The sequence below is a fragment of the Halichoeres trimaculatus genome, unplaced genomic scaffold, assembly GCF_033239565.1.
Source record: "Halichoeres trimaculatus isolate MK-OKI-2021-1 unplaced genomic scaffold, fHalTri1.1 fHalTri1_scaffold_2, whole genome shotgun sequence".
Taxonomy (NCBI): Eukaryota; Metazoa; Chordata; class Actinopteri; order Labriformes; family Labridae; genus Halichoeres; species Halichoeres trimaculatus.
Window position 1 is genome coordinate 31,719,311 of NW_027437180.1, and position 12,915 is coordinate 31,732,225.

The 12,915-nt window shown below is 40.2% G+C and overlaps 1 protein-coding gene across 14 annotated transcripts in view; it reads right to left on the reverse strand.

Annotated features, from left to right (window-relative positions):
* camk2d2 (calcium/calmodulin-dependent protein kinase (CaM kinase) II delta 2) overlaps positions 1 to 12,915 on the reverse strand; it is a 48,819-nt gene that overhangs the window by 15,693 nt on the left and 20,211 nt on the right. For all 14 annotated transcript variants that reach the window (XM_074689004.1, XM_074689089.1, XM_074689071.1 and 11 more), the window contains exons 3-10: positions 9,757 to 9,816; positions 8,891 to 8,945; positions 6,013 to 6,078; positions 5,379 to 5,451; positions 3,026 to 3,128; positions 2,802 to 2,885; positions 604 to 698; positions 78 to 200 (exon numbers count right to left, since the gene is read on the reverse strand). In XM_074689004.1, the coding sequence (XP_074545105.1) occupies positions 78 to 200; positions 604 to 698; positions 2,802 to 2,885; positions 3,026 to 3,128; positions 5,379 to 5,451; positions 6,013 to 6,078; positions 8,891 to 8,945; positions 9,757 to 9,816 (659 nt within the window). The remainder of the gene's footprint in view (positions 1 to 77; positions 201 to 603; positions 699 to 2,801; positions 2,886 to 3,025; positions 3,129 to 5,378; positions 5,452 to 6,012; positions 6,079 to 8,890; positions 8,946 to 9,756; positions 9,817 to 12,915) is intronic.

The window sequence follows — 12,915 nt, forward strand, 5'->3', positions numbered from 1 at the left end:
GTAAAAATATGAGAGGATTAGAAGAAGAAAGAAACAGAAGCTGAGGAGAATGTTTGGATGGTGTTGATGCCACATACGCAGATCCAAGGGTGTTTGAGGGCCTCTGCGGCAGTGATGCGTTTACTGGGGTTGATGGTCAGCATCTTGTTGATCAGATCTTTGGCCTCAGGAGTAACAGTGTCCCACTCTGGGGATGGGAACTGTCAAAAAAAACAAGAGAGTGCCAGGGCTCATGATACCGAATGTAGTAGGGTAAATACAGCTTATGATTGGATGTTTGTAATACAGCAAGGGAGAGGTGGACTAAACTGTGAATATGTATGCTTATGTTTGTTTAAATTGCATGTGACCCATAAAGAGATGGACCTTCTACTTTTTTGTACTCAAATTGTCACAAATTTTTCTCAGCAAGAGCATAACGCTAGAAAAACTTCATTCAAAGTAAAATCAATAACCAGGTTTTAAGATGTTTTCAGGGAATCTATGCAGAACAGTGAGATTAAAGTCGATTCTTAGCCATTACTCGTTAGTTTCCAGATGTTCAAACGGTATATATTTTCTAATTATAGCCTTTGATTGTACTGTATGTGTGTGAATACTTACATCATAGGCCCCAGCCTTGATTTGTTGGTAAAGGCGGTGCTGGTCCTCATCCCAAAAGGGAGGGTAGCCCACCAGCAGGATGTATAAAATCACACCTAGAAGGAAGTAACACGTCTAATGAAGCACACAAGTAGAATCCACCAACATAATCACCTACTGTATCTATTTTTACCTTTTTACAGATAAAATTTCTTGATTTAACTAAACAGAACACAGAACACCCTGCTGTGATGTGTATTAAAGCTTTACATTACAAAGTCATGTGAAACACTTTATTCTGATTGTTTAATACTGCAACTGAACGTCTGCTTTTTTCTCGTGAGGCTACAGTTGCTATCTAAATCACATCTTTGCTAGGGATGCTGTTCAAAGAGTCTGCTGAACAAACTGTAATTAAGTCAACCCTACCAAAAGAAGTCAGTTAATTTGACATTTGATTGGAGAGGAGAAATAAGAAGAGATTGAAATTACAAACTGGAGGCTATGACAGAGTAATCTGCAAGGAGCCCTTTCAGGTTGGGACACAGGCCCTGTACCAGTGGCAGCTGCTGGTCAGTCAAGGAGAGGAAGCTCATTTTTTTCCGGCCTACATCATAAATGTGTTTATTTATTTTAACGTAAATTCCGACCTCCATTCCTTTTCAAGAAAATGATCTGTGACCCTGTCGTACCAACCAGGTGTTTTTTCCAGGGATTTTACCAGTGTTCAGAGCTGGACTGCTTAAATGGCCTTGGCCCATTGTGTTGTGGGTGTAAGACTTGAGCCGCTTTGAACAGGAGAAGCCCCTCTCTACAGAAAATGCTCCGATGGAGGGTTATACTTCAAGATCGCTGAGTGGCTCATTTCATTGTCAATCAAAAAGAGATTCGGCCTCAAACAGATCATCCAATCATCATGCAGAAGCCCAGTGTCCAGGCCAGCCCACTGCCTCATAGACCCCCAGAGACGCAGAGCGTCCGCTGGGCAGGACAAAGCCCAGCGTTTATCCAATGACCGTCCAGTTTCCACAGTGGAACAACCCACTCTACGCTTCCCCGCTGAAGTCAGAAGACGCTGAGCGTCCGACTGTGTTAAAGCGCTGAGACGCTGCTGGGATGAATGAAAAGGAGGAGGAGCCAGTTACCTGTGATAGGTAGCTGATTCTGAACAAAAGATGAAGAAATTCTAGTGCATATTTTGTCAATAAAATGTACACACAGCAGTACATATCACCACCTTTTTGGGGCCTTTTTGGGGGAAGCCGAGCTTCCCTTGCAGTCTTAAAGCAATCGCCACTGCCCTGTACATATCTTCTCTAAATTCTTTTTAGCATCACTGTTGAGTTCAGGTTGTTTTGTCTTGTTTTGTTTTTGATCCAACAGGTGTGTATTATTTCACTGGCTGGTTTTTACTGCAAACATAAATGTCCATGTACGGGTCCATGGATCTTAAAGGGGTTTTTTTTCTTGCCATTGTAACTTCTTCAATGCTGCAAAATTGATCTTTTTATGGTAGGTTAAGATGAGATGAGATTCCTTTGCTTGTCTTGATGTTGGGTCTCTGTCGATATAATAACATGAGCAGGTCTAGACCTGGAAATGTTTTTGGAAAGCATATTGAGATAACATCTGTTGACACTATTAAGCATAAATGCTGACTGATTGATAGTTGGCTAACTGGTTATGTTGCGCATCTCAACTTATGGAATGTGTTTTCTTCAAGTGTTTAATTTTGGAGCTTGATATCACCACTTACAAAACTGAAGTGGATAAAGGGGTTGGGGTATTAGGTTGGGATCGAAATTTCAAATGAAATATTTAAAGCTCCAAATATGACCAAAGAGGTATTTGATCCAGAGGTGTTTAAAAGAAACAGAGATGTCAGTCATTCATCAATCGCATCAAGATCATTCAGGCAGCTGCGGCTCAGTGGTACAGTGTGTTGTAGCTCAATCAGAAGTGTAGCGTTTGATACCAGCTCCAGAAGTCACATGGCGAAGTGACCTCGGACAAGGCACAAAACCTCAAATCGCTTCCAGTGACAGAGTCAGTGGTGTGTGAATGCATTTGAATGAATTTAATTAATGCTGATGATCCCCCCACTACTGCATCCTCTGCCATCAGTGTGTGCGAATGTGGTGCGACTGTGTGAGTGTGACGAGCAGCGCAGTGTGGTGTCATTCAATCAGTTGCAGTGACAGAATCTGAGGTCTATTTACCACAGGCCCACATGTCCACCGGCTTCCCATATGGGTCTTTCCGCAAAACTTCTGGCGACAAGTAACCTGGAGTGCCAGCAAAACCTGGAAGGGTGATATGGAGGGAATGGTGGGCAGGATTGGGCAGTTCAGTGAGTAGACTGTCTCACCTGACTGAGACTGATTGGTTGGTTTTTTGATTAACCAACTGATTTAGGCTGAAAAATGGATGAATGAATACTCACCAAACCATGCCTGCTGGTCCCCCTGCACCTCGATAGCAAGCCCAAAGTCAGCCAACTTGACCGCCGCCCCCTTCAGCTTACTGGCCAATAGAAGGTTCTCAGGCTGGGGGGGGCGGAGTCAAACAGGTTAGAGGTGAGAGGTCACACGCTCTGGGAACAGGCCACCCACAGACACAGATCTAAGATTAGATTAGCCCAACCAAATCCTGATATGACCTATCAGGGGTCACAATGCTAAACTGATCTCAAATCTGTATCTGAGGCAACTCCCGTCTGCCACAAAAATGACAGAGAAACATAACCAGTGTGGACCAGATCTCTGGGTGACAACAGACAATTTCCCGCTGGGGTTGTGGACTTGCTCCAACAATATCATGGATTCTAAAAAAGGGAATTAGTTGTAGAGACCAATCCCCTGCTAAAATCCACGAGTGGGAGCAGAGTCCACACAGCAGGGATAAGGATACAGGAGGAAGGTGTGGAGTCACAGGAGGCGTGGGTGTAAAACAAGTGATTCAGCCACATATGGGTAACGGAAAACACACGCTAACACAGTCTAGCATGATTGTAAATGTATGCAAACTTCCGTGTACACTCACATCCACACTCGCACACACACACCGACTCACAAACACGATGGGCACAGGTGCAGAGAGGTCTTTGCTAACCTAAGGCCAGTTAGACAGTGTGCTGTAATGAATAATACATTTTCTAACATTTAGAAACACAGACAGCCTGTGAGCCGCCAGTTTTTAGCAGACATGTGACTCAACAGGACACAAACTGACAACTAGACACATCCATGTCCTCATTTACATAATTATGAATAAATTCCCCTGATTATTTAGCCTCCCAAAACTTAAAAACACTTCAGTTAAAGACACCCCGCCTTATAAAGATGACAGGTTGAATAATTTTGATAATTTCTCAGATTGCCAGACACTCTTACTCTCTGTATCTTACAGCAAAGATACATGTTTACAGTCTTACACATGAAGAGAGCTTTCCTGTATCTTTTCTATTGTACCTCAATGAAAAGGGGTCTTAAGAGGTTACGAGAATACTATTTGGATACTTATAAGCTCTGAAATCTTTATATCTTAACTTAATGTTTACATTGTTGAGGTTATGATGATCATTCCTAGGCAGCCAGTTTTAATCTTAATCTCAAGGTAAAAGCTGTTAGTTGGCCAAAGGTTTTTACACTGCCCGGACAACAAAAAAAAAAAAGTTACCACCATAAAAAAGGTCACACACTCTGATATTTGGCTGGATTGCCTTTAGCTTATTGATTATTTGCTTAGCATTGTTCCAATAAGCTTCTGCAATGTCACAAGATTTATTTCCATCCAGTGTTGCATTAATTTTTCACCAAGATCTTGCATTGATGATGGTAGAGTCTGACCGCTTCAAAGCTTTCTCCAGGACATCCCAAAGATTCTCAATGGGGTTAAGGTCTGGACTCTGTGAAGGCCAATCCATGTGTGAAAATGACGTCTCATGCTCCCTGAACCACTTTCACAATTTGAGCCCAATGAATCCTGTCATTGTCATTTTGGAACATGGCCGTGCCATTAGGGAAGAAAAAATCCACTGATGGAATAACCTGATCATTCAGTATCTTCAGGTAGTCAGCTGACCTCATTCTTTGAGCACAGACTGTTGCTGAGCCTAGACCTGACCAACTGCAGCAGCCCCTGGTCATAGCACTGCCCCCACAGGCTTGGACAGTAGGCACTAGGCATGATGGGTGATCACTTCATCTGCCTCTCTTCTTACCCTCATGGCCCATCACTCTGAAACGGGGTAAACCTGGACTCATCAGACCACATGAACTTTTTCCATCAGCTCCAAAGTCCAATCTTTATGCTCCCTAGCAAATTGAAGACTTTTTCCCAGTTAACCTCACTGATTGCTGACTGACAGCAGTCAGACTCTACCCTCATCAATGTAAGATCTTAGTAAAAAATGAATGCAACACTGGATGGAAATGAATCTTGCAACATTGCAAAAGCTTATAGAAATAACGCTACAGCAAATGTCGGCTGTACTCAAAGCTAAAGGCGGTCCAACAAAATATTAGAGTGAGTGAGCTTTATTTGGTGGCGACCTTTTTTTTGGCAGGGCAGTGTATTTCTGTCCTTAAGCAAGAATGGTAAAATGTAAAATAAATACTCCATAAGAATAAAATAAATCATCTTAAACATGATAATGTGGGACAGTAAAACAAGTGTGAATTGATGTGAAGTATAAGGGGTGGGGGAGGGAGGACAGGGTCTTTCCAAAATGTTGCCATCTGTTGTACAGACTCAGGACTGGGCTTGGCTGCAGCGATGACTGCACTCTTACAAACCTTCAGATCCCTGTGGACAATCCCGTTAACATGGCAGTGATGGACACTCTCGAGGATCTGCTGTATGCAGTGGCTGTGGTTCAGAGAGTCATGATTGTGATGGAATAAATGAAGAGAGACAGACAAGCAGGGATGAAAAACATAGAAAGGAGAAAAGTGGAGAAGAAAAGATGGAGGTAATTAATTGAGGAGAGGAGTAGAGGAAGCAATCTCATAACAAACATCATTACTTATTAGACGTTCCAAATGCAGTTCTGTTTTCTTTATGGATGACATGAAGTCACATGAAGGTATGTCATTACTCACAAGATTTCATGCGTTACACTTTATAGACGTTCCAAAGCTACACAGTGTCTCAAACGCCCTGAATTGCACACACCAGATCTCAGCCTCGCTCCCTGTCTCTCTCCGGGGAGGAAGTATTCCCACATAAAGCTGGCAGTGCAAGGTAAGCTGTGTATGATTAATACTGCAGGCTACATGTCATTAATCACATTTATAAATAACTCCCTGAGATGCCTCAGAGACAAGGTAGCTGTATCACACCTTCTGAGACGACCATATGTGAAGGGCTATATAATAGCTGCAGCACCCTGCATTGGCGTGTCTTTGCTCGTGTGTGGGTGTGTGTTACCTGGCATCAGCCTCACTGTAGTACTCCCTGGCTACGATGTCCTCAAACAGCTCCCCTCCTGTCACCCTATGGAAAGATGGAGAAAACAATGCAGTGCATAAGGTTCTTTCTTTATCTTTCTTACTGAGACACAACCATGTGGATTTTTTAATTTTCTCAAACATTGGCAAACTCTTTACATGATTATACATATCTTACACACACCATGTTGTGAATTTATGACAATTAACAACAGTCCAACAGGATTCTGTATAGCCTGCTCACCCCTACCTGTGTTAAATTGAGTCTTCTATGAAATAAATTCCATGCATGCTACTGGAGCTAAAAGTGGCAAATGGGTTTGACTGTTTGAGCGATTATTCATCCTATTTTAAATATCTTTTATTTATCATTTTCATTTTATTTTTAACTTTTTTTCTTTGACAGTATCATGGGCAGGACTTTAAATCCTTATCCTTTGTTGTTTTAATTTTTTCAATATTTAACTGTTTTTTTGTTTGTTTGTTTGTTTTATTTACAGATTTTTTCCTTTTCTTTATTTGGTGGTGGGTTTTAGCCTTTTATATATTTATATATTTTCCTCACATTTCTTTTACCTCTTTTTTACTTCTTCTCCTTTAATTCTTTTTACTGTTTGTTTTTAAGATGTATAGCACTTCGTAACTCTGTTTTGAAAAGTGCTTAATAAATAAAGTTTATTATTATTATAATTATTATTATTATTATTAGTAGTAGTAGTAGTAGTAATAGTAGCATTTGTACTAGTATAAGTATAATTTATATACCAATATTTTAAAGGTGCCATATAAATAAACTTTATATTATTATAATATTGTATTATATTTACTTGAATTTGACAAAATTTCAAACCACTTACTTGTGTTAAATAATATCAACTCCCTTGTCATTAAAAGATACTGCCAGCTGATTGCTAGGTCTAACCCATAGACTGTATAAAGAGTGGACAGTGTGGCTCTGCCATTTTTCATTGTATGGTTTTGAAGCCAAAATACCCCAGTCACAGGCGCAGCCATTGCTAGCAATTGCAGCCAGAGTCTGCGCAGTAGAGACGATGAGGGACTCTGGGAGAATCTGAGTGGAGCTGGGTGACAAAAAATATATATATTTTTTTTTTCTTTCGAGAGTCTAATCACTTCTTGACTCAACCTCTCAACATATTTTACAAAAAATACACGAGAACGGCAGCTGTCAATCATCGTTAAACGTTACGTAAAGCCTCGTTTTTAACCTCGTATAACTAACTAAGACGAAACTTTTCAGAAAGAAGAGGACTTGAATACAAGGCAGCCAAATGATATCTTCAAATCACCACAACAATTGGACGTGAGAAACATTTCTACGAGGAGTATTAATTTTTTTAAGTCTGACCACAGCCCATCTGGAATGACTGGAAAACCTGATTTTTTTAATCTATACTGCAGCCAGCCACCAGGGGGAGCAGTTTTTGTGGAGACCTTGCTTCGAGCCCAGCAAGTGGTCGCCCATTTTTTTTACGGTCTATGAGCCTAACCCATAGACTGAATAAATATAGACGTAGTCTCTGCCACATCACTTGTCTGCTCCTGATGCATAGTAATATTGGATATGATGCAGGCTTTACGCTTCCTTACTAACAGCTATAGGGCGACCCTCAGTCTCGTAAGCTGAGCTGTGCCTCTGATTGGACAAACACATCAACCTAATATTTTCAAAACTGCTGAGTTAGAAAAAAAGATCACCCCATACAATGTGTACTGATGGCCAAATAAACATTGCAAGCCCAAGCTGCTTTTTGAACAAAGCTGTAAATATGTTTTGAATATTGTAAAAGTCAGTTTTTTTGGCTTGGTGTGGTTTCTGGTCTCTCTGCAGCCGTCCTAATGCAGATTCTCGATAAACAGCTTTTTCCACATAAGCTTCATTTTTCTTAACTGAATGTTGACTCTTGGTTGGGTCCAACCTAAGCTAACTTAGCATTCTACTCTAACCTATTGGTAGTATTTGTGCCTGCTGTATCAATAGCTGTATGAGAAGCCTGTGCTTTTCAGGGAAATCCAGTAGCAGGTAATTTAACATTGAATGCTATCACCTGATGTGTTGTTTGTGCTAACTGTAACTCCTTTTGTTAGCTTGTTCCTCATCCTTTAATGATTTTTGTGTCCCAGTATTAAGAAGTCAGAGTGGTTGCTGTTTTTACCCCTGTTAAAAACTTGGTGTGCTGCAGAGATGAGGAAACAAGCTTTTAATAACATGGCTTGTTTTATTCACCTGCAGCTTTTTCTCCCACCGGAGAGTCGTGGAAGAAAACAAGTTTTGACATGTTCTACAAGCTCTCTTAGCTTTTAATGTCAGATGAATAAACAATTCCAGTAAGACACCACCACATATGGAGTCTCTGTTAATGGGAAAACACTGGGGAAAAAAGTCAACTAGCAAGCTAATAATTATGTTAGACTGATTGGTTCCGCTAACCTGGTGTTTGCTTGCCCTCACTTCACTGTGCTAAATACTTATCCAGATATGGATCCCACACAAGAAACAGTCAAAACTCAAAGTTTGCTTCTTGAAATATGATGTCTTAAATAATAATGATTGCGAGGCTACACTCATTATCCAGCCTGTATCTGAACATTTTAAAGGTGTAATAGCAGCGACCCAGCACAGTAAACCAAGAGTTTTGCCAATTATACAGCCTCTTAGATCGTAGACACACAAGTTACTGATGCATTTTTAATACAAAACAATCAAATCCAGTTTTTGAAGAGCTAAGAATACAGGAGGTGTGAACATCCTTCAAAATAAAAAATAAAAAAGACGCAGGGATGCTTGGTTTGTCACAATTTTAAAGAGAGCTTGTTCGTGTCAGGCTGTTACTCACAGATCAAACACCAGATAGTGGAAACCCTCCTCTGATATGCTGTCATGGAGCCGTACTGTCGAGGAGATGTAACAAAAACACAGGACAGGAAAGAAACAAAGACAGAAGAAAGGGCCAAATGAAACAGAACAGTCAACACATCAAGACAAAAACACCAAATATTCATTATTAAGTTTATACTTGGTGCGTCTGTGCCTCTGAGATAGGTAATAAGGTGTCAGACCTGCCAGGAATACAGCAATAATTGGAGCTGTGTGAGTGTGTCAAGTGTGAATAAGGAGCTGAATGAGTCTGCAAATTATAATATATTCTTCATCCACATGATTTGTTCGAGAACTTAACAAGCTTAGTCTCAGTCCCTACAATCAGCATTGATTACCACAGATACGAAAAGATTAGTAAATAAAATATCAAACACAACAAGGGTGATTGATGTCTGTTGGTTATAAAGTTTATCGTCTAAGCCAAAATCAGAATTGATGACAGAGAATTAAAGACAGAGCATGAGATGAGCGTGAAAAGAACAAAAGAGGAGAGACGGGTTCAATCAGAGGAATAATGAGGAGGAAAGAGTGTAAAGGGTCAGTGGTTTAGAGAGAAGGTGTATGGTGTTTTTTTGATGACTCTGCTATGAGAGCACACAGATACATCATCATTAGATAGCTGTACACTCACACACACGCGCACACACACACACACATGCACGCACGCACGCACAGACACTCTTCCCCTGTCACCATAACTGTGTCTAGAAGATAAATTGCCGGAGCAGGATTCACCAGAGACCTGAACAAAATATGTGTGTTCTTTTTTTTACCGACATGTTTTCTTGTTCATATATTTTAGATAGAGTAGAGGGAACTCACCAATGTTGGGGTGCTTCAGTAAACGACAAATCCTCGCCTCTCTCTCCAGTTTTTGATGATCTAAAAGAAAAACAAAGGAAACACATAATCAAATGAAACAGAAACAAGTCACTTTATTCATACAGTTTATTATTTTCCACAGTAGAGGCTCTTTGAATCATGTGGGTGGTTAGGTGTCAGTTCCGATTCGACATGGTACTAGTTTGTGAACTTGACATTCACATTCATACTTCTGTGATTGTGTGCGTGTGTGTGTGTGTGACTGTGTGTGTGTTTCTCATGTGTCGACCCCACTCTTCTCCTTATCATAAGTGAATTGCTCGACGAAAGTAATGTGACCTGATATGAGCTTGGTTGTGTGCCACACAAAGGCAGGCGACAGTGAACAACAAACAGAGTGAGCAGCCACAGTGGATACATGTTGAGTTCAGGTGTGAACTCAATGTGAACTCCTGTAACATGTATGCAGGTTGTTTCTCCCAGTGTTCAGTATTCTTAAGTAAGCCTTTTAACTTCTTACCTAGTTGTGTTAAACACTTGTTTCTGATTAATCAAAGCCAATTTCACCTCAAGGAAAGTATGTTAGCTTTGCTGGCAAGCATTATAGTAAAAATATTAGCTTCTGTTTGCATGACAAATCAGTACAGTAAACAACATAATGAATAAATTGTTATTTGATCCTGTCCTACAATAATGGTAGCAGAGCTGGTGGGTACATCTTTTAGACAGAGATAGCTTAAAAGTTACTCAAACCATCAGTTGCACAATTGCGTGTAAAGGTGTGTCCACAACATAATCCTAAGATGAAGGACAGATGAATGAGAATAAGAGTCATCATGTTTTTTATTACTGGTTTCACGTTCACTTTGTCATTTCCTCCTGTAGTAATGTCCAGTTTAATGTGCACCATAAAAAACTAAGCTAATATTTGACTTAAACTTGACGGAGACTTGAAAAGTTGGGTTAATGTTTATCCATCATGCAATTAAGCCGATAACGATCCATTGATCTGAAAGCGTCATCAGTAGTGGAAACAGAACAGTAATTATTATTTTTATTATTATCATTATTATTATAAAAAAAACATTATAATTTAAACGAATTATTATTAAATCTTATTTTGTGTCAACCTGAGTATCCCTTCAGGGTGAAACCTGCTCATCCTGGATGACAATTTCCATAACCTGCTCACTGAATATAGCTTGTTTCTTTGTTTATTAGAGCTGAGTAATGTTTGTTCTGATAAAAGCAAGGTATGTTTTTTAAATGGATGACTATAGGTTTGCTGGAAGCATATCCCAATGGCATGTATACTAATGTACGTATGTAGAATCTGTCTTCTGTATGTGCATTCCATTGATCCTTCTTTACACAGGACAAGACTTAAAAAAATGTAAAAATAAAATTATAAAAAAAAATGAAAATGAAAAATGAGATTACTGTATCTACCATGAGAGCACCCAAATACAGACAAACCAGGCCAAACGTGATATGATGTATGATGGTCATAAAAGACATGTTAGAACACATGTGTTAGGTGTGGTTTTCTCATTCATAGCTGACAGACACTTATGTGTCATAAGATAAGCGGTGCCTCGATAAGAAAAGCCAAACAGGATATTATGATCTTTATCTGGTCCTCACGTGCTCACATTCACACCCTCTTGCTGAGACAGTCAGGTTAAATTCTTACAGTGACAGGAAACATATCTCACAAGAAAAAGAGTTCATTTGTCCTTTGACCACAAACTATTTTATCATTTATGAATATGATTTTATAGTTTAAACACCCTGATGTATTGGGTTCTCAGGGCTTCGTGTTTCAATAATATAAACAAATTTAAAGCACCTGTCATTAAATACCGTCCAACAACATGTGCATGCATGCCCTCATGAATAACACCAAATTTCAAGAGTCCAGCCCAACCCTGTCTCACATGGAAATGAACAAGAGGATATTGGTGTTACTGTACTCACTACACGTGACCACAGACAGACTGGTTACATGACGACAGCTTTCAGAGAGAATCACATCCCTCCTCATAAAGTCCAAGCTGATTTTATCTGACTTTGTGTTACAAGAAGTGAATCTCAAACCTTCCCGTCAGAAGGAACCAAAGTCCAAGGACTCTGATTCAGTATTACTGAGTCAGAGCGGCAGTCATTGTGATGAAGGATTCAATGTGGTGCTGAGGCGACCCACTTCAGTTCTGCCTCGAAACGCAGTGCCCGAGAGAAAGAGACAGAGAGAGGGAGAAAGCAGAGCAGCCGGCTCTATTTATTTATTTTTTTTTAATAAAATAGGACGCCTATTTTTCACTCCCATCCATGGCTCCCTCTGCTCTTCTTGATGCTATGGAAACTGTGGACTCGGAGGCAAGAACACAAAGCAGCTTGTTCTCATTTTAGGTACAGGCATCTGCTGGTGTGTCAGTGTAGAGCATCTATAGGAGTCCACAAGCGCACACACACACACACACACACACACACACACAAAGACAAACTTCTTGCTGCTGCTGTATACTTTAAACAAAATGAAACTTGGCGCCCTCTCAAACACTGGGTAAAAAAAAAAGCCAGTACAGTATGTTCACTGTGACTGAAACTGTGTCTGTCCACACCAGAGGAAGGTGGAGTTTTAACAGGCACAGAGAAGAGATGAAGCCAGGATAAAGTCCCAGCAGTGACATGCAAAACAAACAGAGACAGAGCTGTGGCAGCAGAACAGTTAAAAATACAAAGAGGAAGATGCTGGTTTTTAAACATGTCCTGGTTTGATGATCTGAAAAAGCAAGTGACACATTTAAAATACACAAAAATGTTCTCATTTGCTCTTCCTAGAATACACTAATTCATTACAAAACTATCCTATTATTTCCTTACAAGAGTTACACGTTCGTAAGCCCCGACAGTTGCACATTAAACAACCATTCTTGCACACGTTATGACACAATGATAGAGCATTTAATTCATCTAAGCTGAAGGTGATGAAATAAACTAAGATGTCAGTAAACAGGAAATCAAATGGAAATTTCCACAGCCGGGTCAAAAGCAGAGCACAATTCGTCACCTGTGAAAACTCCTCACTAGAGGCCTGCAAACGCTGCAACAAACAGACCCCAGCGCTGCTCTTCACTGTGGTCACAAGTCCACCATATT